This window comes from Schistocerca nitens, chromosome 6 (genome assembly GCF_023898315.1).
Source record: "Schistocerca nitens isolate TAMUIC-IGC-003100 chromosome 6, iqSchNite1.1, whole genome shotgun sequence".
Lineage (NCBI taxonomy): Eukaryota > Metazoa > Arthropoda > Insecta > Orthoptera > Acrididae > Schistocerca > Schistocerca nitens.
This window is the reverse complement of record NC_064619.1, coordinates 10780213-10805406: the sequence shown is the minus strand read 5'-3', so window position 1 is coordinate 10805406 and position 25194 is coordinate 10780213. Positions and strand designations below refer to the sequence as shown.

The 25194-nt window shown below is 43.9% G+C and overlaps 1 protein-coding gene across 1 annotated transcript in view; it reads right to left on the bottom strand.

Annotated features, from left to right (window-relative positions):
- Positions 1–25194, bottom strand: part of LOC126262595 (SH3 and cysteine-rich domain-containing protein 2-like) — a 562394-nt gene that overhangs the window by 469949 nt on the left and 67251 nt on the right. Inside the window, exon 2 of the mRNA XM_049959336.1 lies at positions 21487–21595. Within this exon, the coding sequence (XP_049815293.1) occupies positions 21487–21595 (109 nt within the window). The remainder of the gene's footprint in view (positions 1–21486; positions 21596–25194) is intronic.

Genomic DNA, 25194 nt, shown 5'->3' with positions numbered 1-25194 from the left:
GATGTGGTCTCTCCTAGTGTTATTCAGTCTGTACACTGAGCAAGTTTTGAAGGAAACCAAGCACAAATTTAGAAAAGAATGTAAATTCAACGAGAAGAAATAAAAACTTTGAGGTTTGCAGAAGACGTTATTCTGTCAGAACAGCAACGGCCTTGGAAGAACAGTTGAATGAAATTAATAGTCTCTTGAAAAGACATCAAGAACAGTAAAACATGGCAATACAGTGTTTTCGAAGCAAATCAGGTGATGCTGAGGGAGTTAGTTTAGGAAATGAGACGCTGACAGTAGAAGATAACTTTTGCTATATTAGCAGAAGATAAAATATAAATTGTCAGAAGTAGGGAATGTTTTCTGGAAAAGAGATATAAGTTAATTCGAATGCAAGCTTTTGAGTTACGAACTCTTTTCTGAACGTATTGTCTGGAGTGTAGTGTTTTATGGAAATGAAACGTGGAAATGAGCAATACAGACAACAAGAGACTCAAAGCTTTTGAAAATGTAGTGGTGCAAAAGTATGCTGAATGTTAGATGGGCAGATCAGATAGCAAATGAAGAAGGGCAGTATCCAAATGGGGAGAAAAGGTGTTTCTAGCGACGCACTGACGGGAAACCTCCTGAGGTATCCCAGAATTCACATTTTCGTAATGGAGGAAAGTGTGGGAGTGGCATGGCGGTTAAAACTTTTAGGTGACCAAGGATTGCCTACAGAAAGCAGGCTCAAAAGAGTATATATTGCAGTAGTTTCGTATAGATGGAGAGACTTGCACAGTATGGACAGTATCATACTGGACACAGGACTGAAGACCACGACAACTAAGAAACGGAAATCGGGGAGAATGGAAGGGTTTGTGATGTGCTGTCACTGAAAGATAATGACGATTAAGCAGACTGAAGAGCTACGAATGAGGGGGGCTCTACGCATAAACGGCGAGGAAGCGAATACGTGAAGAACACGAACCAATAGCTTGGCTATAAGATAGTACATGTTTTAAGGCTTCAGAGAACAACTTCAGCGTTACTAAAGGAAGCCGTGGGGAAAGTCAGACATTGGAACGGATACGACAAGTAATTGATGAGAATGTGAGCAGGTACTTCTTTATGATGGTGAAATCAACACAGGAGAGGAAAACCATGACAGGCAGTTTAAAAGCAGTCTGAAGATTAAGGCTCCATTCCCCTAAAATCTTCGTGTTGGAAACCGATGAGATATTCGAGTTGCGCGACAAACATTGTGACCTGGCAGTTAAATGGAAACTTAACTGCGGTGGGACAACACAAACGCATGGTCTGCATAAACGTGTAGTGTGTTTCCAACAGCCTGTGTGTGGTCAGGGTAGCTGCAACATAAGAGCGTACATGATTAGGGCGATCAGCTAGCTAATCGGACGTTAGTTTGGTTGAAGTACCATGGGATTCTCTAGGGCACGGCCGATAGATTACATCGCATACAACCCAGCGGTGTGGGGCAGTTAGGAGCGCACTGGACGCGCATTCGGCAGAACGACGTTTCAAGTTACGCGTCCGGCCACCCAGATTTACGATTTCTGTGATTTTCCTAAATTGCTTCAGCCAGATACTACAGAGCCACGGCCAACTACCTGTCCCATCATTGTCAAACTGGGCTTTTAAGTATGTAAATACTTATACACTGAATAGCCAAAGAAACTGGCGCACCTGCCCAATATCGTGTAGGCCCCCGCGAGCACGCAGAAGTGCCGCAATACGACGTGGCATGGACTCGACTAATGTCTGAAGTAGTGCTACAGAGAACTGACACCATGAATCCTGCAGAACTGTCCATAAATCCGTAAGAGTACGAGGGGGGTGGAGCTCTCCTCTGAACAGCACGTTGCAAGGCATTCCAGATATGCTCAATAATGTTCATGTCTGGGGAGTTTGGTGGCCAGCGGAAGTGTTTAAACTCAGAAAGGTGTTCCTGGAGCCACTCCGTAGCAATTCTGGGCGTGTGGGGTGTCGCATTGTCGTTCTAGAATTGCCCAAGTCCGTCGGAATGCACAAAGGTCATGAATGTATATAGGTCATCAGACAGGATGCTTACGTACGTGTCACCTGCAAAAGTCGTATCAAGACGTATCAGGGGTCCCATACCACTCCAGTTGCACACACACGACAGCATTACAGAGTCTCCATCAGCTTGAACAGTCCCCTGCTGGCACGCAAGGTCCATGGATTCATGAGATTGTCTCCATGCCCGTACAGGTCCATCCGCTCGATTGAATTTGAAACGAGGCGCGCTCGACCAGGCAACATGTTACCAGTCATCAACAGTCCACTGTCTGTGTTGACGGACCAAAGCGAGGCGTAAAGCTTTGTGCTGTACAGTCATCAAGGGTACACGAGTGGGCCTTCGGCTCCGAAAGCCCACAACGATGATGTTTCGTTGAATGGTTCGCACGCTGACAATTTCTGATGGCCCAGAATTCAAATCCGCACAGCAGTTTGCGGAAGGGTTGCACTTCTCTCACGTTGAACGACTCCCTTCAGTCGTCGTTGGTGTCCTTCTTGCAGGGTCTTCTTCCGGCCGCGGTGATGTCAGACATTTCATGATTTACCAGATTCCTGATATTCAAGGTACACTCGTGAAACGGTCGAACGGGAAAATCCCCACTTCATCGCTACCTCGGGGATCTCATGCTCCGGCTACAGCACCACGTTCAGACTCACTTAAATCGTGATAACCCGTCATTGTAGCAGCAGTAACTGATCTACACTCCTGGAAATTGAAATAAGAACACCGTGAATTCATTGTCCCAGGAAGGGGAAACTTTATTGACACATTCCTGGGGTTAGATACATCACATGATCACACTGACAGAACCACAGGCACATAGACACAGGCAACAGAGCACGCACAATGTCGGCACTAGTACAGTGTATATCCACCTTTCGCAGCAATGCAGGCTGCTATTCTCCCATGGAGACGATCGTAGAGGTGCTGGATGTAGTCCTGTGGAACGGCTTGCCATGCCATTTCCACCTGGCGCCTCAGTTGGACCAGCGTTCGTGCTGGACGTGCAGACCGCGTGAGACGACGCTTCATCCAGTCCCAAACATGCTCAATGGGGGACAGATCCGGAGATCTTGCTGGCCAGGGTAGTTGACTTACACCTTCTAGAGCACGTTGGGTGGCACGGGATACATGCGGACGTGCATTGTCCTGTTGGAACAGCAAGTTCCCTTGCCGGTCTAGGAATGGTAGAACGATGGGTTCGATGACGGTTTGGATGTACCGTGCACTATTCAGTGTCCCCTCGACGATCACCAGTGGTGTACGGCCAGTGTAGGAGATCGCTCCCCACACCATGATGCCGGGTGTTGGCCCTGTGTGCCTCGGTCGTATGCAGTCCTGATTGTGGCGCTCACCTGCACGGCGCCAAACACGCATACGACCATCATTGGCACCAAGGCAGAAGCGACTCTCATCGCTGAAGACGACACGTCTCCATTCGTCCCTCCATTCACGCCTGTCTCGACAGCACTGGAGGCGGGCTGCACGATGTTGGGGCGTGAGCGGAAGACGGCCTAACGGTGTGCGGGACCGTAGCCCAGCTTCATGGAGACGGTTGCGAATGGTCCTCGCCGATACCCCAGGAGCAACAGTGTCCCTAATTTGCTGGGAAGTGGCGGTGCGGTCCCCTACGGCACTGCGTAGGATCCTACGGTCTTGGCGTGCATCCGTGAGTCGCTGCGGTCCGGTCCCAGGTCGACGGGCACGTGCACCTTCCGCCGACCACTGGCGACAACATCGATGTACTGTGGAGACCTCACGCCCCACGTGTTGAGCAATTCGGCGGTACGTCCACCCGGCCTCCCGCATGCCCACTATACGCCCTCGCTCAAAGTCCGTCAGCTGCACATACGGTTCACGTCCACGCTGTCGCGGCATGCTACCAGTGTTAAAGACTGCGATGGAGCTCCGTATGCCACGGCAAACTGGCTGACACTGACGGCGGCGGTGCACAAATGCTGCGCAGCTAGCGCCATTCGACGGCCAACACCGCGGTTCCTGGTGTGTCCGCTGTGCCGTGCGTGTGATCATTGCTTGTACAGCCCTCTCGCAGTGTCCGGAGCAAGTATGGTGGGTCTGACACACCGGTATCAATGTGTTCTTTTTTCCATTTCCAGGAGTGTAGTAACTGCGCCAGACTCTTGTCTTACATACGACAAACCGCTGAGGTCATCGGTCCCTAGGCTTACTCGAACCTCCGACGGGGGAAGCCGCACGAACCGTGACAACACGCCTCCGGCCACACGGCTACCCCGCGCGGCTGTTTTACATACGCGTTGCCGACCGCAGCGCCGTATTCCGCCTGCTTACAAATCTCTGTATTTGAATACGCATGCCTGTACCATTTCTTTGCCGCTTCAGTGTATTAGTATGTAACAGAAAGGAGGGTGAGAGAGCGGGGAGAAGGGGTGCAAAACGACAACATTGTAAACTGACCGTCTAACGAAGAGATTTACGACCGTGTTGAGTCTTCGTGCGTTAGACAAGGCGGCGTGTAACGAACTTGGTTGTCTGCGCTACGAGCCCGCCTTCCTCATCAGCCATACTGCCCAGTTAATTGTTCGTCGAGAGCGCGCATATAGCCTCGTGTCTTCGGAACACGGGTCTCGCCTAAAAGATACGGAGCCACTGCACAGCAAGTTATGTTCACGTCCGCAGAGACATGCGTGCGCACGATATACACACAGAAGTCACGCCACACGCCGGTAGCGACCATAAATACCGTCATCTGTTTTCTAGCGTGTCTTACAGCTCACTAATTTCATCGGTAGCTTGTAGGGCTATCTGCCGTACAGTGGATGGCATTCCCGGCCGAGACGCCCCAAGTAATGAATGCTCTGCTTTATGAATTATGCTGGTCTTCTGGTTTCGTATGTCCACGTATGCAAATAAGATCCTGAAATGGCATTGTTAATTAATGTTTCTATACGACCTCAGTGAGTAAGACAAAATGGTACGAAGATCTACATCTACATCTACATCTATACTTCACGCAAGTCGTCTGACGTGCGTGACAGTATACTTTGGGTCCCACTACCTTTTTCTCCTTCCTGTTCCTTGCGCTAATGGTGCGTTGCCTAGAATGACTGACTGTAAACCTCCAATTTTCTATATGTACAAGGTGTGCAACTTTGCTTCCGCCGTCTGCAGATACGTGGCGACAACGGTAAGTAGCGGTCGAAAGAAACAGATCGCAGACGTCAGGCAGTTAGCTTGGGCCTCTGTCAACATAACCTCATTCAAACATTAGTCGATTTGTGTCTGCATCATAAAGTTATTCTTGATTGATAATGTCAGTTTACGAGCCTAATTCTCGTCATTTGTGGGACGTGATACTGTTTTGTTCCAATACGACGAATACAGCGGCTGAGTCTCATCGAATGCTCTCAAGTACGTATGGTAAGGACGCTGTCAGTAGAAGTACGTGTCGTGAGTGGTTTCAACGCTTCAAGAATGGTGATTTTGACGTCATAGACCGGCACAGTGGTGGAAGAGAGAATGTTTTCGAAGATGAAGAATTGGAACCATTGCTCAGTGAAGACCCGCGTCAAACTCAAGAAGAATTGGCACGATTAGTGAGAGTGACACAGCAAGCCATTTCAAAACGTCTCAAGGCTATGGGCAATGATTCAGAAAGTAGGAACTTGGGTCCCGTGTCAGCTGAAACCAAGAGACGTTGAAAGTCGTCTGTGGGTTTTTTGAACAGTTGCTTCACAGGCAAAAACGGAAGGGATTTCTGCATCGCATTGTGACCGGAGAGGAAAAATGGGTTCATTACGATAACTCTAAACGCAAAAAATCATGGGGATATCCCGGCCATGCTTCCAAGTCGACGGCCAAACCGATATCATGCTCTGCATTTGGTGGGACCAGCTCGGCGTCGTGTACTATGAGGTGTTAAAACCAAGTGAAAAAATCACAGGTGCGTTTGAGCAGAGCATTAAAAGACAAATGGCCGCCATACAGCGAGAGGCACGACAAAGTGATTTTGCAGCACGACAACGCTCGACCCCAGTTTGAAAAAAGACGTCAAAACGTACTTAGAAACGTTAGAATGGGAAGTCCTACCCCACCCGCCGTATTCTCCAGACATTGCTCCCTCTGACTATCACCTGTTTAGATCAATGGCGCATGGCCTGGCTGACCAGCACTTCCGATCTCATGAAAAAGTCACAAATTGGATCGATTCGTGGATCGCTTCAAAATATGAACAATTTTTTCGACGCGGGATTCGTACACTGCCCGAAAGATGGGAGAAAGTGGCCAGCGATAAAAAATACTTTGAATGATACATGATTAACCAATTTGTTTCATTAAAGCCTCAAATGTTGGGGAAAGAACGGCTCGTCACAATACGTCAGTCACTACTATTGATGAACTGTGGTATCGTGTTGAAGCTGCACGGGCTGCTGTACCTGTACACGCCATCCAAGCTCTGTTTGATTCAATGCCCAGGCGTATCAAGGCCGTTATTACGGCCAGAGGTGGTTGTTCTGGATACTGATTTCTCAAGATCTATGCGCCCAGATTGCGTGAAAATGTAATCACATGTCAGTTCTAGTATGATATATATGTCCAATGAATACCCGTTTATGATCTGCACTTCTGCTTGGTGTAGCAATTTTAATGGCCAGTAGTGTAACTACGTGACAACTGATGGTGATATCATGTTGCTGAAACGCGTCGTGCCGATAATTTTCGGAAAATAAATGCGATAGAAATTATAAATTTCGTACACAGTCGCAGATCTCAACCAGTTCCATGTAACACGGGCAATTTTAGGTATATGGAATGTACGGTCCCTCACAGTATGTAGACGGCAGAACACAAATATTTTTCGGGAAATAATTAAAACAAAGTAATAAAATATGGTGGCAGATCGATCCGCAACGCAACCCGATATCCAGGATGGCCCGGAAGACGACGGTTCAGCTGCGAAGCACCAGTATCTGTTGTTTTCGACTAGAAAGAAGTTGAAGCTGGAGAAGGCGTACAGACGTGCCTCCCTACATTCTGACGTCATACAAGAACAAGCTGTACTAGTGAAGGAGGCTGAACTGGTCAAAACGTTTATAAACTATGTGAAGATCAATGATGGAAAATACTTGTAACTGCTGCTTGGCTGCACTCACTACATTTTTCTCCTTTGAAATGTCACACTTCCTGTTGGTAACCAAACATAGTTAGACAGCTTGAGTGTGAAGGAATCAACTGGCCTTGCATACTTGAAGTATCTTTTCTGGCGGCCACACAGCGAAATAAAATCTTCCGTCCCTTTTAAAAATTTCTTTATGATAAATGTTCGCTGAGGCTAAGTTGGAATTCTTCTTAAAGAGGTGTCTGGCATTACACGAAAGCTGAACATAACAAGAACTGACAAGCGCCTAAGTAGTCTGCCCCAGCTTTAAATCCTCCTTTGTCCAATACGCTACGGTATGTGTCCTATCTTTAAAACTGTGTTTGAAATAAAAACCAAAAATCTTCAAACTGTTGTTCAATAACTTTGTGTTTTATATATATATATATATATATATATATATATATATATATATATATATATATATATAAAAAAAGGAAGGAAGATTAGGGTATAAAGTTTCGTCGACATCGAGGTCCTTAGAGACGGAGCACTAGCGCGCATTGTTTCAAGGATGAGGAAGAAAATCGACAGTGCCCTGTCAAAGGAACCATCCCGGCATTTGCCTGGAACGATTTAGGGAAATCACGGAAAACTCCGATCAGGATGGCCAGACGCGGGTTTCACCCGTTGTCCTCCCGAATGTGTTGTAGCACAGTAAATTGGTCTTTTAACGATTTGAGTTCTCAATTAAATAGCACTGGCTGGTCCGTCATCATGGAAGTGGCGATACCTTTCTGCATAAAGCGCGGGATACAGCTAGAAATGTTGAAGTTCAACAATCTCCAGCGAATAAACAACTTTTTCTGAACCTCTCTGTGAAACAACGTCTGCAGGTTATTGGACAAATAATATTAGACTATATGCCTGCATGAGAACAAGAAGAGTAGAAGACCAAGAATGATGTACCTAGGTTAAAAGGGTTGTGAGAAAGGGTTGTAGTCTTTCGTGGCTACTGTTCAATCTCTACATCGAACAATCAGTGACGGAAATAAAATATAGGCTCAAGAATGGGGTTGAAACTCAGTGCGAAGGATATCAGATATAATATTCGCTGATCACATTGCCGCCTCGCTGAAAGTGAAGGAGAATCACAACACTGCTGAATGGAATAAATGATCTGAAGAGTACAGGATATGGATTGAAAATAAACCGAAGAAAGCCGAAAGTCATGACGAGTAGCGTAAATAACATTGGTGAGAAGCTTATCATCAAAATTAGGGACCACGAAATAGACGAATTGAAGAAATTCTGCTTCGTCTGAAGCAAAATAACGTAATAATATATGCCGGCCGATGCAAGGAGGGCGTAGTATCAGACTAGCACAGGCAAAGGGGGGGGGGGGGGCTATTTCTGGTCAAGAGGAGTCTGCTAGTATCAATACTGACCTTAATTTGAGCAATTAATTCCTGAGAATGTTCGTCTGGAGCACAGGATGGTTGTTTGAGATGTGGTGCTATAGAAAGATGTTGAAAATATGGTGGACTGATACGGTAAGAAATGAGGTGGTTGTCCGTAGGATCAGCGAGGAAAGACATGTGTGGGAAACAGTGACATGAAGAACTGTCAGCATTATAGGACATGAATGAGAATTTCACTCTGCAGCAGAGTGTGCGCTGATATGAAACTTCCTGGCATACTAAAACTGTGTGCCGAACCGAGACTCGAACTCGGGGCATTTGCCTTTCGCGGGCAAGTGCTCTACCAACTGAGCTAGCTAGTACGACTCACGACCCGTCCTCAAAGCTTTAATTCCGCCAGTACCTCGTCTCCTATTTTGTATCCAGTCAACTTCCAAGTCCCAAATATGATAGACATATTTTAAACACGAAGTGAATTCCGTTTAACAAGTTGACTAGACACAAGGTAGGAGACGAGGTACTGGCGGAAGTAAAGCTGTGAGGACGGGGCGTGAGTCGTGCTTGGGTAGCTCAGTTGGTAGAGCACTTGCCCGCGAAAGGCAAAGGTCCCGAGTTCGAGTCTCGGTCCGGCACACACTTTTAATCTGCCAGGAAGTTTCATTATAGGATACGTGTTAAGACATCAGAGATTAACCTCCATGGTACTAGAAGGAGGCGTAGAGGGCAAAAACTATCGTAGACGACTGAGACTGGACCACATCCAACAAAAAACTGAGGACGTCCAGTATAAGCGCTACTCCACAATAAAGAGATTGGCACATGAGAAGCCGAGGCAGGCCGCATCAAACCGGCCACAGGATAGATTTTTTTTTTAAGTGCACTTCGTGAAGATATTGCCGCGAGAGCGTTGATGGACTACCATTCAGTCTATCTGACAAAATTTTTGGTCCACGAACTTGTATTTTCAGGTTCCCTGTGCCCTCTGTTTGCAGAGCGTTCGGCACGAACGCCTACCTCGCTCGCTGCAAGAGTTTGCTAAATTGCGTCTTGTTGTGAAAAGAGGCTCCTCCAGCAGGCGTTCTTCGCGAGCACCTTAATTAAGACCGCCACCGGGGAGCAAGCAGACGCCGAGTAAATGGTGTTCACTTTACTCTCAACGGTGCTTAAGGGGTAAGTGGGTGCCCGAGAGAAACTGCAATGTGAGAAGTAATGTTATTTGCCTCCTGTCGCCTTGACGCACTTTAACAAGGCACTGGAAGACGTCTGGGGACTAAACGGGAGAGAGCCTTCCTTTCCACCGTATCCGTGGTCAGGCCTATGCCACTTTACTGTTGGACAGCCTGTGTCGAAAATTCATTAACTCAGTTTTAGTTCTATTGTAGCAAAGGGAAATTTTTGTCACTGAAACAAGAAAAACTTATAAATAAGTGTACTGAGAACAATGAAGTTATAATGAATCTAGACCTTTCGCTGCTTACAGACGCTGATAAATATCAAGGGGGACAGTTGAAAAATTTGTGCCTCGACCGGGGCTCGAACACGGGACCTCCTGCTTACATGGCAGACATGTCCGAAAGAAAAGATACCATCTGCGTATAGATAAGGCTTACCGGCCAATCGTTTTCTTCAGTGCGGATGTACTCAAATTGCCCAAACTCTTGCGGAAATCGGAGGCGGCACTGTAGCTCAGCGTGTTCAGAGGATCGATTGTCCTCTGCAATAAAAAAAAAAAAAACTGAGGAAAGGAATCAACGATCAACTTGAACGGATGCCATGTGACGTCGGCCCAGACCACACACAACGAACTATACTGAATAAAATTATATATATATATATATATATATATATATATATATATATATATATATATATATATATATATATATATAGCATCTGCCATGTAAGCAGGAGGTTCAAAAATGGTTCAAATGGCTCTGAGCACTATGGGACTCATCTGCCGTGGTCATAAGTCCCCTAGAACTTAGAACTACTTAAACCTAACTAACCTAAGGACAGCACACAACACCCAGCCATCACGAGGCAGAGAAAATCCCTGATCCCGCCGGGAATCGAACCCGGGAACCCGGGCGTGGGAAGCGAGAACGCTACCGCACGACCACGAGATGCGGGCTAAGCAGGAGGTCTCGGGTTCGAGTCCCCGTCGGGGCACCCATTTTTCAACTGTCCCCGTTGATATTTATCAACGCCTGTAAGCAGCGAAAGGTCTAGATTTCATTGTAACTTCATTCTTCGAGAGCTGGAAGATCACCAATGATATCTGCACAGATACCAGCTTCATGTACTGAGAAGAGTTGCAGTATTTTTCTATGGCTCAATATGTTCCTTCATTGTGCTTGCACACCTTCTAATTTTATGCTAAACGACTAAGTGAAAAATTAAAACACTAGTAGCCAAAATATATAATGCATGTGAAACAAAATAGGTTTTTTAAAGGACAGGGGATTGCTGCGGCTGTGTAACGATTATAGGTATTATATGGGTTGTAAATGAATGGTATAACTGTAAAGAAAGTTTACAGTTTGGCAACTTATAAACGAACTAGTGGACGAAATCGCCATTCACTACATTATTTGATCTCTGGAGATGTTTCTATCGAGTCTGGTGCTAGACAAAAAGATTTACTCGAAGCACACTGAATATTTCAATAACAATATTACGAAACTATCAGCGTGATGCACACTGAATATTTCAATAATAATATTACGAAACTATCAGGACAGAATTTAATGAGGTTTTTTCTCGTCCTAATATCCACAACTAGGAAATATACTGACGTATTGTTGAATCGAGCAGCCTCATTACAGATTCACTGAATCCAACTGAATTGGGCAAAAAAAGTGAAGTAGCACTATAAATGGGAGACTTTGCTGTTTTCACTGATCGCTTAACCGCGTCCGTAGCCGCGTTCGCTGCGCACACGTGAGCTCTGGCAAACTACTCCAAGGTAGCCGATTCCGATCCTGGTGATAGGAGAAATTTTCGCCACCATTACTTCGCTGAAAGGGGAATAGAATTAGTGGCTCACTGTTTATCACCATCAGTCTTTGTACCACTGTCGGATATCTGCGCAGTGTCTCTTGAAGTGAGTGCCTGAAGCATTTGCTGGTGATACGTTCATAGGGCGTGAATGAAAGGAGTAGGTTATGTGCCGACAACTTTTTCATTCTCTCTCTTTTTCATCATTATCATCGTCGTCATACTATCATCATCATTATCAGCACCGTCATCATTATCATCCTGTCCACAATTCGCAGTCTACTGGTTAGCGTCACAGCCTCTACATCGCGTGGTCCCCGGTTCGATTCCCGTGTGGGTAAGAGGTTTCCTTGACTCGAGGACTGATGTTTGAGTTGTTCTTACCATTTCAAAATGATTCAAATGGCTCTGAGCACTATGGGACTTAGAACTGCTTAAACCTAACTAACCTAAGGACAGCACACAACACCCAGTCATCACGAGGCAGAGAAAATCCCTGAGCCCGCCGGGAATCGAGCCCGGGAATCTTACCATTTCATCTCATCTTCATCAGCGTGCAAGTGGCTCAAGTGGCGTCGAATAGAAAAACTTGTAAGAGGCTGCTGAACAACCCTACACTGGGTCTTTGGCCAAAAAACATAATATGATCATTTCATTTCACCATCATCCCGTCATCATCATAGAACAAAAGTATGACACTACACTAAACGCACTCCCATCCACATACACCGCCTGTTCACAGGATGCTGTCATTAGAATCTATTAACACTATGCCCTCCGGCGACACCATACTTGTGTCGTGCGCGAAATTGCGGTCAACGGCCGATGACACCACAGTGGTGTCGCATGCATAGTATCGCTGAGTGGCCGGCGACACCACAGTGGTGTCGTGAGCATAATATCGCGCAGTGGCCGGCGACAGCACTTTAGTATATTTTGCATTCTGTTGGTGTTCTGTAAAGGTAACAATAAGTTACACACGTCAACAAGTTTTTTGTTTTTATAAGTACTTGTGCCCTTTCAACATGGCGGACGTCTTGTCTGACTTTCCGGACGACTTGGCCGATTGGGAAGAAGACACTGGATATGAAAAAATGAAAGTGAAGCAGAATCGTTGGAAGATAGTGAAATACGCCCAAGAAGAATTCGGCGAACGCTACGGTTGCGAACTGATTCCGCTGAATCAGACGAAGAAGACAATGCACCGTGGTCAGACTTTGATTTACCGAGGACCAATAATAAATTTGAAGGATCTCCGGGTCCAAACATATTTTCCAAAGATACACAGAGTGTCGAGGATATCTTAGAATTATTTATTGGGAAAAAATGGCTCTGAGCACTATGGGACATAACATCTATGGTCATCAGTCCCCTAGAACTTAGAACTACTTAAACCTACCTAACCTAAGGACGTCACACAACACCCAGTCATCACGAGGCAGAGAAAATCCCTGACCCCGCCGGGAATCGAACCCGGGAACCCGGGCGTGGGAAGCGAGAACGCTACCGCACAACCTATATATTGGGAACGATCTATTTGAATATATCAGCAACGAAACCAACAAGTACTACAGCCAAATTGCAATAGATGGAAACTGGATTAAACATGCAAAATTTGTCGACGTTACGGGACCCGAACTTAGAAAATGGTTTGGGCTTGTTATACTTATGGGAATTGTAAAAAAAGGCAAGGATCGATGATTATTGGTCAACGAATCCGTTGACAGACACACCGATATTTTGCAAAACCATGTCCCGCAACCGATTCAGACGAATATTATCATTTTTACATTTTTCCGACAGCAACAATAAACCGGATAATTCCGACCGGCTTGTCAAAGTGCAATTCGTAATTGATCATTTTTCCTAAAGAAACGTTTAATGTGAGTCAAAACATCTCAATTGACGAAAGAATGATACCGTGGCGTGGACGGTTAAATTTTAAAGTTTACAATCCGTCGAAAATTACGAAATACGGTATACTCATTCGAGTGCTGTGTGATTCGAGTACGGGATACATTTCCTGATTCAAGATATATTCCGGCGCTAGACAGCCTTTAGCAAAAACAGTGATGGAGCTATTGACACCTTCTGGTGGAAAGTGGCATCACCTCTGCATGAATAATTATTATAACAGTGTAGAACTTACAGAGAAGTTACTTGAAAAGAAAATTCGAGTTTGTGGAACGATACGGCAAAATACAGGATTTCCGGAAAATTAAAGTGTGCAAAAGTCAATGTGTTTCAAGCTTGTCATCAACGGAGAGGTGACAAGCGACCGGCGACAAGCCGAGTAATCCGAATTAGCGCTGCCGGCGCCAAGCGAATAAATTTGTACGAGACGTGCGGACGGCAAAGTGTTAAAAGAGGGTGTGTGATTGTGACGTGGGCGTAAGAAGAGAAAAAGCTGGGCATCCACGCCTCCCTTTAGAACTAAGACACTGTCCGCTTTTCAAAGCAGAAGGAAGGGCGAAGACAGATTAACGTTTACGGTTTCGTGGACGACGAAGTCAATGAAACCAGAGCTCAGAGTCAGACTGGATGAGGATGGGGAAGTGAAAGAGTCGTGTTCTTATCAAAGGAACTCTCTCATCATGAATTTTAATCGGTTTGGGCAAACCATTGGACAGCTGGAGGGCTATCTGCATCCCGCTCCTCTCGAATACGAGGCCACTGCCTTACCCATTGTGCTATCCTGCCCAGGTTGTAAATCGAACAAGACGCAAATAATACCTGGGAACAGTTTGAGATAAGGCTGTTGTTTCTGGGCGTATGATTTGCCTCACATTGCTGCTGTTGCGGCTCCATAGCAGAAATCCGTACAAGAGATGTCGTAGAAGCAATGATATCGATAATGATAGTTTATGAAGTTTCGAGAACATCGTGATTCGATAGTAGTATTTATTAACATACAGCACAAAGTAAAGCAACACTAACATATGTCATCTGGCTGCCCATGCTTGACTAATGAGTCGAACAGGAAAACTAGCAATCACACAGTGAAGTTAGTTGTACAAAAGGTCCTCGTCTCGTGTTTGAAATCTCCGACTCATCTCCTGTGTCCCGCCGCAACATATCGCTGCTCGTTCATCTGAGTGCCTCCTCGTCCTCTGCAGTCTCTCCGATCATGTCCTCTTGATGACACACGTAGTACAGGGTGGGACAAATAAAAGTGGGCTTGTAACACCATAGCTCTAATGCTCTACTCATCTATTTTTGCTTTATTTAATGTTACATTGTTGATCGTCTGTAAATGTGTTTGAATCGATAACATAAAATTGTGTAATCCTTTCTTTGTCAAGCCTTTGATGTCGTGATTTGATTCTATGCAAAGTAGTGTATCTGTAATTTAAAATTCTTTGTCCCATTTGGAGGGAACAAAACTTACTGTATATGATTGTAATTTTGTGTGAATAATTTTTGTAGACATGTTAATATGTGCAAAGGTTCTGTCTTATTTAATGTATTTGTTTGCTGTTATGTAAACTGCTGATCCTCACTTAGGGCTCTTAGTTATTCTGTATGTAAAAGGTGTAGGGGTTCCCCTCGGGAACGGAACAGCGCAACGCGCGCAAAATGTGGTTGGCATAGGTGGAAAAGGTGGAACTGATAGTCAGTCGTGAACAAGCTACGAGTCGGGGACGAGCAGTCAGTCAGAGATGAGCTAAGAGTCCGTGCACTGCCGTGTAAAAGTTGCATAGTGCTGGTTTCGAGAGAGGCTTTCCTGTTATTTTCCAATGCCTCGGATGGATGGATAAATCGCTGGGCTATTCTGGAATTTGTATCTATCATCGCCACCAAGAAATGACAGAGTCCAGCAATTCTGTCTGCAATTCCATCTACCAACCTGCAGTTGCCACTACATTGCGCAATCACTGTAACATAATACTATCACGATGTACAGTGAAGGATCAGCTTAATGGATGTGTTATTGTGCTGAAATATAAGGTAATTTATATCTGAACTTATGTACCTACCTTGACTTTTCTCCTCATCATAATACCTCTCAGGGTCCTCTCCGTTTGAATTAAAGTAATCACCGAGTATCCCTACTGAAATAACTTTTATGACCAATGTTATGCTAATTTATGCCTCTTGAACTCAGTAAAAAGAAAGTTAAAGTTAATGTGGCAAGAGAGTGAGTTAAAGTAAATGTTGCTTGCTGAATATAATTTTCCTATTAAAACTGCTTATTAAAGTGCTGTTGCCAACTGCAAAATTAAAGTTCTTGAGACTGAGGCTTCTAAAGTTTTGCTTAGCTAATGATCACCTTGATACCTGAGTAAATTCTAAAAGGTGAGTCAGTTCTTGCAATTTTGTTAATATTGTGTTTCGAAGTAGAAAAAGTGGAAAACTGCATAGTAGGAAATTATATGTCTATAATTACTAAGTGTTTGTCTCTCTTGTGTGCATATTAACAGTATAAAGACCACTCAAGTTTGTGTAAGCCCTGAAAGTGATAGTGTTTTTCTGTACGTGTTATAATTTTGCAAATAGTTTTTGTGCTCCCCCAGTTGTTAGCTTCAATCTTAAAACATATGTGTGTCACAGTTCAGTGCATTCGCGTGTGGCCAAGTCTAGGTTGTGTTTGTCTGTTATAATTACTAATAAATATTTTCTTGAACGAGAATGTTAATCATTCTCATGCCTAATTAGGCTGGCGACCGGTTTCGTTATTCATTAAACAATATAGCTAGGCAAAATCTTGTTTGTTACTATTCCGATATTTACGTAATTCTGACTTTCATTTCCGATAAGCCACCTCCGTTAGGAACAACACGGTCAACATAACAAAATTCCTCTCAGAGGGTAACACTGCTCTGTTGCTATATACAATAATTGCTATAACAAAATAATTCTGTTTTGCAAACTGCCTCCTACTTAAAGGTTATGGTATAGCAGTAGCGGACAGGGGAGTGTTATAGGCTGCCAACATTTTGAAACCATTTGTGGCAGCATTAACGGAGAGGGAAGAGATCTACTTCCAACAGGATGGAGGAACTGCCCATAAAGCCGGCCGAACCTTGGAGCAGATTTACACAATCTTCACGCCTTACAGATTTGTTAGCAGAAGTCAGTCTGGTCGCGGCCCTAGCTGGCCACACAGCTCGTTGGATCTGTCAGTGCGCGATTGCTTTTTTCTGGGGTACCCTCACGTCTAAGGTGTATCGCAGAAACACTCATCGTCTTCAAGAAATGTTGCAGAATATTCGGATGAGATTTCTGCAGTACCGACAGTCCAGCTTCAGTCAGCCTTCAGCAGTTTGCTGTCCAGGGCCCAAAAGTACCAAGAGATGAATGGCAGTCACTTTCAACATCTGCTGTAGTCAGGTTCGCACTGTATTTCCTTTCCTCTGCTGCGTTTCCTCGTATCCTGGAACTCTGCTCTCTGGGGTCCCTTTTATTCGTCCCACTCTGTATAATGCTCGCCACGTCAGTGGCATATGGTGAGCCACACGTGCCTCCAGGGTAACGCCGTACGGTAAGCACCTCAGCGAGCTCAGTCCTCGGTGGCTGGGTACTGGTTTAGCGATCAGAAGGTTCTTAACCGGAGACAGATGAGCACCGCCAGTCCTCTGTAACCGTAAACTCCGAGCATGTTACAGCGGCCACCGTGCGACGCGGCATTAGAAAACTGTGTGTCACTTGGAATGAGAGTCCTGGGTTAACTGCCCGAATCTCTAGGATGGTACAAACCAGCCTCAACCTCAAGGTGTGCTACGTGCCGACAGGGGGAGGGGGATCGCTGTTGTTAGTGCGCTGCCTCTGGGGACCCTGCCGCACCTCCTGCCGCACCTCCGTTGTATAAGGCTTATCCAGGCAAGCAGGGCGCTGTCTGGGTGGACTTTTAGTTCTCCAGCTACTGCACCCTACATGCTTTTGAATCTGCTTAGTGTATTCATCTCTTGGTTTCCCTCTACGATTTTTACCCTCCACGCTGCCCTCCAATACTAAATTGGTGATCCCTTGATGACTCAGAACATGTCCTACCAACCGATCCCTTCTTCTAGTCAAGTTGTGCCACAAACTTCTCTTCTCCCCAATCCTATTCAATACCTCCTCATTAGTTATGTGATCTACCCATCTAATTTTCAGCATTCTTCTGTAGCACCACATTTCGAAATCTTCTATTCTCTTCTTGTCTAAACTATTTACCGTCCATGTTTCACTTCCATACATGGCTACACTCCATACAAATACTTTCAGAAACGACTTCCTGACACTTAAATCTATACTTGATGTTAACAAATTTCTCTTCTTCAGAAACGCTTTCCTTGCCATTGCCAGTCTACATTTTATATCCTCTCTACTTCGACCATCATCAGTTATTTTGCTCCCGAAATAGCAAAACTCCTTTACTACTTTAAGTGTCTCATTTCCTAATCTAATTCCCTCAGCATCACCCGACTTAATTCGACTACATTCCATTATCCTCGTTTTGCTTTTGTTGATGTTCATCTTATATCCTCTTTTCAAGACTCTGTCCATTCCGTTCAACTGCTTTTCCAAGTCCTTTGCTGTCTCTGATAGAATTACAATGTCATCGGCGAACCTCAAAGTTTTTATTTCTTCTCCATGGGTTTTAATACCTACTCCGAATTTTTCTTTTGATACCTCCACTGCTTGCTCAATATACAGATTGAATAACATCGGGGAGAGGCTACAACCCTGTCTCACTCCCTTCCCAACCACTGCTTCCCTTTCATGCCCCTCGACTCTTATAACTGCCATCTGCTTTCTGTACAAATCGTAAATAGCCTTTCGCTCCCTGTATTTTACCCCTGCCACCTTCAGAATTTGAAAAAGAGTATTCCACTCAACATTGTCAAAAGCTTGATGAACCATAACTTATCTAAATAAACTCGCAGCGAGATAGGGGTACCGACGGCGGGTACCAACATGCAATCCAACAAGAAGAATTGTGTAATCGGTCTCCTGAAAGAAGGATGACTAAATACACCTTAGTTATCAGTAACAAAACATATGATGCTCGTGAGAATGTGTTTCTAGCAGTTAAGAGAAATGAGAGAAGCTTTGAGCAAGTTTCACCCGTATACACCAACAAAGGCCTAAAGAGCATTACTGTCAACGTAAAAACAGTACAGCCGTTAAAAACGGGACACTTGGCTGAAACAAGTAGTTCGCAACAGGCAACAAGCTACGTGCGTTGGGGAATGTGCCACTTTAACAGCGCTGAACAACGCCTAGAGCTGTAGCTAAGGTATTGCGCTATACAGATATACAGGGTGAATCACCTAAAACTTGCAGAAATGGAAAGTGCTATTGACGCGCGTTTTTACAGAATGGAGTAGCAGTCAGGGGCTCGTCTTGTTAGCCAATCAACAGATTTTAATAATACTCGTTACTGGCCAGAATACACATAATTAGTGTATGCACTTGTTTGTTGTTCACTGTGTCCTACCGCAGGTATTGCCTAAGTATAGATATGGGAACTTTTTGAAATATGATATCTCGTAAACGACTCGCACTAGAAACTTGGAACGAACACCACTGACACTTTAATTTGCCCTGCTTTTAGTCTGTTAAAGTATATACGCATTGTTCTACTTAAGAAAGTGTATGGTTGCACAAAAAATACATTTTCTAGACATTATAATAATCTGTTGACTGGCTAATACCATGCTCCCCAGATTACCAATCCATTATGTGAAAACAGCACATGAGTAGCACTTCCCATTTCTGCAATACTTGCAGTGAAAGTTTTAGGTGATTCACCTTGCTTTATAGACATTCAAAGGGAAGAACTGATAGACGGCTAGGGCTCAAGTATGTATGACTTCATTTTTATGGATGACAAAGTGCGAACGAATTGAACAGCGCAGATGGAGTAGCTCTTGTAACCTATGGCTATACAGCAGTTGTAAGCCGCGCTGGTGCAGAAATCGAACGCCTTACCATAAGAACTCCTTGGCAATTTTGTGGCGAGCATTGGAGCACACTGGGACCACCATGAGTCGCCGTAGCTTCTTTGTAATTACTATCATTGAAGAAAATTTCCAAGAATGATTGCCTATCGAAGTTGGTGGGCTCCAAAAGATACATATCGAACGTGGGATAGTAAATCGATTATGGAAGTCTCGCGGCGCGCGTTACGAGTATGTTTCAAGTTGTCACTACAGCAACGACAAAAGGAAAACGTTAGAGAAGCACCTGTAAATTCGTCGGTGTTGTGGTCTTGTGACAGTCCACGTGATGTATAAGCTACAGGGGCAGTTCCTTTTTTCCCGTACCCAGGGTAAACTCTGCCAATATCTGGCAGGAATATCGGAAGAGTGTCGCATGCGTCGACTTTCCCCTGCAAACGCAAGTTGTGCAAGTATAGGTACTGGAACAAGTACAGTTCGTCCCCCTGTCCTGGAAGCCCTTCTCTTCTTATGGTAGACCTGACACACTTCCACAGCCGTTCTATATTCTGAGTATGGACACTGGCGTCATATGAAGAGACGAACTCCACACAGTGGTTCACGAATTCATGCTCGAACCCTTCAGCTTTGAGAGTCTGGTACGACTGAAACCCGTCTGCGACGACTTCTGTTCCAGGCAGTATGAAATGTTTTACGAGACCCACTAAAGTCAACTTGAATCCGGACAGTACCCTCATAACGAAACACTTTCGGGACTCTCTTTCTATCCCACCGAAAACCCAAATATGATCTACTTCTCTTTTAGAAGCTCGTCCTCTCTTATTCTTTCGTCTAGCAATATGAGATTCGTCTATTTCTGCTGTTTTATTCGGTCCACCAATTGGCACACTGACATTTGTCACTACCACGTAGCACACTTCTCGACAAAACCCGAAATAGTCATACACGGTATTTGCCGATAACTCAGTTTGTGATGCTGTGGCTTGCAACGTGTAATCTCGAATCCAGCATGATACAAGAATTACGCTCGTCTGAATCGATAATTTGGAGGAATCGAACCACGTGTTTTTCCTGATGCTGGTTCGCTTTCCGCAAAGTCCGCAATGAAATTGCAACGGAATCTCGATGCCCACACTCCTCTTACGAAGTTTTACGGGCTTCGCAGCACCACAGTCAACACACTCCCTCCTTTCCTCGTCCGGCAGAAGTCCATATTGGCGGCAAAAACACAAACAATTCTCCACGCTGGATATGCATCGAATTAGAGTTTTCTATGTCAGGCAATCCGCAGAAGAAACGTGAGAAGCACCAGACACTACAATCGCTATCAAGAGAAACTGTGTCGAGTTCCCAGTGGAATCACAAATAATTACGGCGGGAACGTAATGTACACGAACTGAAGAAACAACGAAAAACTGATAAAAATGACGATTACAAATAATTGGTCATAACGCGCACCACGAGACTCCCATAATCGATTTACTATCGCACGTTCGATATGTATCGTTTGTAGCCCTCCAACTTCGATAGGCAATCATTCTTGGAAATTACCAAAAGTACATTTTATTTACACATAGTCCAAGTTTTATCGAGCTAAATAACTTGACAGAGACAGATCATCCGAAAGGTACTTGCTTCCTTCAGTTATTCACAACAGTGTCTAATCGCGAAAACATGCTTCACTTACAGAAATTTAAGATATGTTATTAGGTTCCGACCTAGTCACAACCTAGGAACTCGTGACATATTTGTAAAAAAAAAAAAAAGTGATAGACTGAGGTAGTTTTATTGGGTATCGTACTTCGTCTCTAGATCGGCTACGACCAACGATAAGGAATCGTTAACAGCAGCGTGCAGCGGAAGGAATGTTGCCCCTGCATGATTTCCACTGTATCTACCCGTCTTCCATTTGGTCGTCGCCCTGGTCTTTTCTGATCTCCTCCACTAAATAATATAAATTTTGCGCCATGTTTCTTAACATCAAGCGAATACTGTAAGAGCGTAACCTTCAGAATACCTGACACTTCCTTAACGGCGGGCGAGCGCTAGGCAGGTGAACGCAGCCAGCGAGCTTACCTCTGCAGCAGCTGCCTTGCTGGTGGATGGGCTGGTGGCAGAGGTTGCACGGTCGCGGCCGCTTGAACACTTTGCAGCGGAACGTGTGGCTCTGCGAGTCCGCATCCGGCTGCAACAACACAAACGGGAACGTCTCTTAGCAACGGGCGCTCAGGCGCTGGATTGTTGCAGTCGTACTAAAGCCCTGTAAAAACATCGGACCACTTTCCTGTCACATCACTTGAGCAAACTTCTTATCCATTCAATAAACTAGTCAAGAGGTTGACAGGCCAAATTTCTTGTAATTGCTCTTTCATACCAAGTACAGTTGAGAGAAACATACCACAAAACTGCTGATGCGTCTAAACAAATCCTTATTAATTGTAAACGAAAAACACTAAATTATGGATGTTCTACAGTGTTAATTTACTGCGGTAACCAGATTTCGGCTTCCAATATTGCAAAAGATATTTCAAACGGACAATGTAATGCAAATGCATAGTAAATTTCATCTTTGATATTGCTTTGTAACGTTATTGAAAACGCTAATGTTGAAAAGTAAATAAATGGAAAGCGAACACGCCAGTAAAACATTAAGACTAAACATCGAAGAACCTGTCAATGTCTCTCTCTCTCTCTCTCTCTCTCTCTCTCTGTGTGTGTGTGTGTGTGTGTGTGTGTGTGTGTGTGTGTGTGTGTGTGTGTGTGTGTGTGTGTGTGTGTGTGTTGGGTGCTAAGATGAGGTGGAAAATTAGAAGATTTACAAAGAATAAAAAATTACTTTCAACAAAAGAAAAACTATGTATGTGGTAAAACAACATTTTGAATTAAATTGACCAAGACAATGAAATAAATTAATGCAAGGTATGAGTAGTGGGGAATGAACAGGTATTAAATATAGAAAGTGATGCAGTAACAGTGTAAAGGAAAGAACCCAAAATTGTAACAGCAAACATATAAGCTAAATCATATACATCAGGGGTATGGACAATTGTCTCTTATTGCAAAAAGATGTACACAAAATAAAAGAACAGAATATATGAAGTACATTGACAGTCGTAATAAAATAAATACTTTGTAAAACGGCGGCCGTTGTGACCGAGCGGTTCTAGGCGCTTCACTCCGGAACCGCGCTGCTGCTACGGTCGCAGGTTCGAATCCTACCTTGGGCTTGGATGTGTGTGATGTGCTTAGGTTAGTTATGTTTAAATAGTTCTAAGTCTGGGGGACTGATGACCTCCAATGTTAAGTCCCATAGTGCTCAGAGCCATCTGAACTATTTTGGTAAAATGGGGAATAGAATGAGAGAGAGAGAGTGCGCGTGAAGGGTTGGAGAAATGTGGGGCTTACATAAAGTTTAGAAGAGGCGACACACTAAGCTGTGTTAGGTCATTTTAAAATAAAATGTGCACTGTGCACAATATTTTTATTGGTTTAAAGAGTAAGTTTCTGTCCGCTATTTGCTAGGTGGAGGACATGGTAATGTGACCAGTAGCTGTGGCCCTCAGTACGTGATCAGCTAATGTGGAGTTAGAATCCTGTAATCTCCACTGCAGCATGCGTGATCCTTTTTGCGACGTTATGCATTAGTATTGTATCCTATTTCAATACGGTACACTGTTAAGTTGTGGTTATGGCCTTGTAAGCCGAAGACAGGTTACTGAAGTAAATTAATACCATAGAAACAGCACAGCTGAGAGCTTTTCATTTGTAATTATGAAGTTGTTCTACCATGAAGCGACGAAACAATCAGATAACAGGAATCCTTATTTGCAATGCTCACACTGCACAGATGATGCAAAACACTTCATCATAAAGTTACACGGGATCATTTTCTGGGTTAAATCATTAAGCTAACATGTGGTTTTCCTTGTCCAAACCGTGTGATAGAAAATACTTTTTTGCCAGAAATCAAGAACGTCATTCACAGGCGTTTTGAAGGAATTGGGGGTACTAACTGCTGATTCCCAAAATATTTATTCCTTAATGAAAATTCTCATAAATAACACATCTGTTTTTCAAACAAACAGCTTAGTTCATAAAATCATACAACAAGAATAATCTTCACAAAGAATTTAAATCATTTACTTGGGTCCAAAGAGGTGTCCTTATTCAGGAACAGACGTTTTCAAAAACTGTCATAAAAAGTTTCACTAATAATACAGTTCAGTTTAAGACGAGCCTAAAGGATATAGTGCCAACTTTTTCTATCCCATTCACAAATTTCTTAGAGGGTTCGATTTATGTTTATATATTGTTAATAATATCAAATAACGTGAGTGTTACGTAAAATCTGATTCCTGCACTTCAGTGTCGTAATGTGATCAAATGGCTTCAAATGGTTCTAATCACTATGGCTCTTAACATCTGAGCTCATCAGTCCCCTAGACGTGGAACTACTTAAACCTAAATAACCTATGCACATCACACACATCCATGCCCGAGGCAGGATTCGAACCTGCGACCGGAGTAGCCGCGTGGTTCCGGACTGTAGCGCCTAGAACGACTCGGCACAACGGTCGGCTAATGTGATCAATGTGGAGTGTTATCGTAAACTGATTTTCTGTTTAATGATGCATGGCTGCAACAGCCTAAAAATGTTGCTCAGGACGTTGTACATTTGCGTGTTATGTGACTAGCTTGTTATTACCTCCTAAGTGAAAATATGTTTCAGAATATTTGACTTATTCCATACCCAACAGGAACTCTTCACTTAGCATCTGTGAAAGACACGGCATCATATCTCATATCTCTCTGCTTTTGTAAAACGTTTTATCTATTCTTGCTTTATGTGGGTCTCCCCATTGTGTATCAGTGTAACAAAACGTGTATCTAATCTAATCTCATTTCATCTCGTATTTCGGATGCTGCTGTGCTTGATATCAGCTACACCTCAAATCATATCACTTAAAGTCGTTAACACACTTTCGAGCAAACACAACAAGTAAACACGATCACCCAACAGGAAAAGTGTAGTGTCAACGGTGACACCCATAACTGTACTGCGAATCAGAATTTGGCTTATGCTAAGTCTGAACAAAGGAAGGGCTCTTTATGACTTGTGCAGTTGATGCTGTTACGTTGTCCACGCATATATTTTGCAGTGTATCAGTTAATACGAAAGAGCATTAGTAAAGAAATAAGAAATACAGAGAAAAATGACGTAAGACAGCTCACTCGGACCACTAATGGTGTCGTATTGAAAGTGCTGAGCATTCAATGTGCCCATACCGTGAATAATGCCAGGGTCCCTATGTATTTAATTCATTTATTTAGTCATCAAGTCCCGTGGCATTAATCGAGCCAAGGCAAGTTGGTTATTGAGCGACTCAGACTGCTGCTTAGAAATAAAGAAAGTAAAGAATAAAAAACCGTAAGAATTTGAATGACTTTACCAATAAATAACATACTCCTTAAAAACTTTCTCAACCACTGAAAACTCCAGTACAGAATACAAGAAATGTGCCACAAGAAAATATTTTAATTTAAGTTTGAAGACTTTGAGTGTATGACTCGATGTTTTTCGTCTAATCCTGATGAATAACGCATTAACTATGGTATAATGCCTAAGGAAGCGCTTTCCAAGTGCAAATCATTTTTACCGTTTAGCGTTTAATGAATGAATGTTGCAGTTTCTTCTGAATGAGTCTTCGGTATATATGTCCACAAATATTTGCAAAGTGAACTTCGGTCAGCTAAGTAATCATTCAACTTGTGACAGTTCTTAAT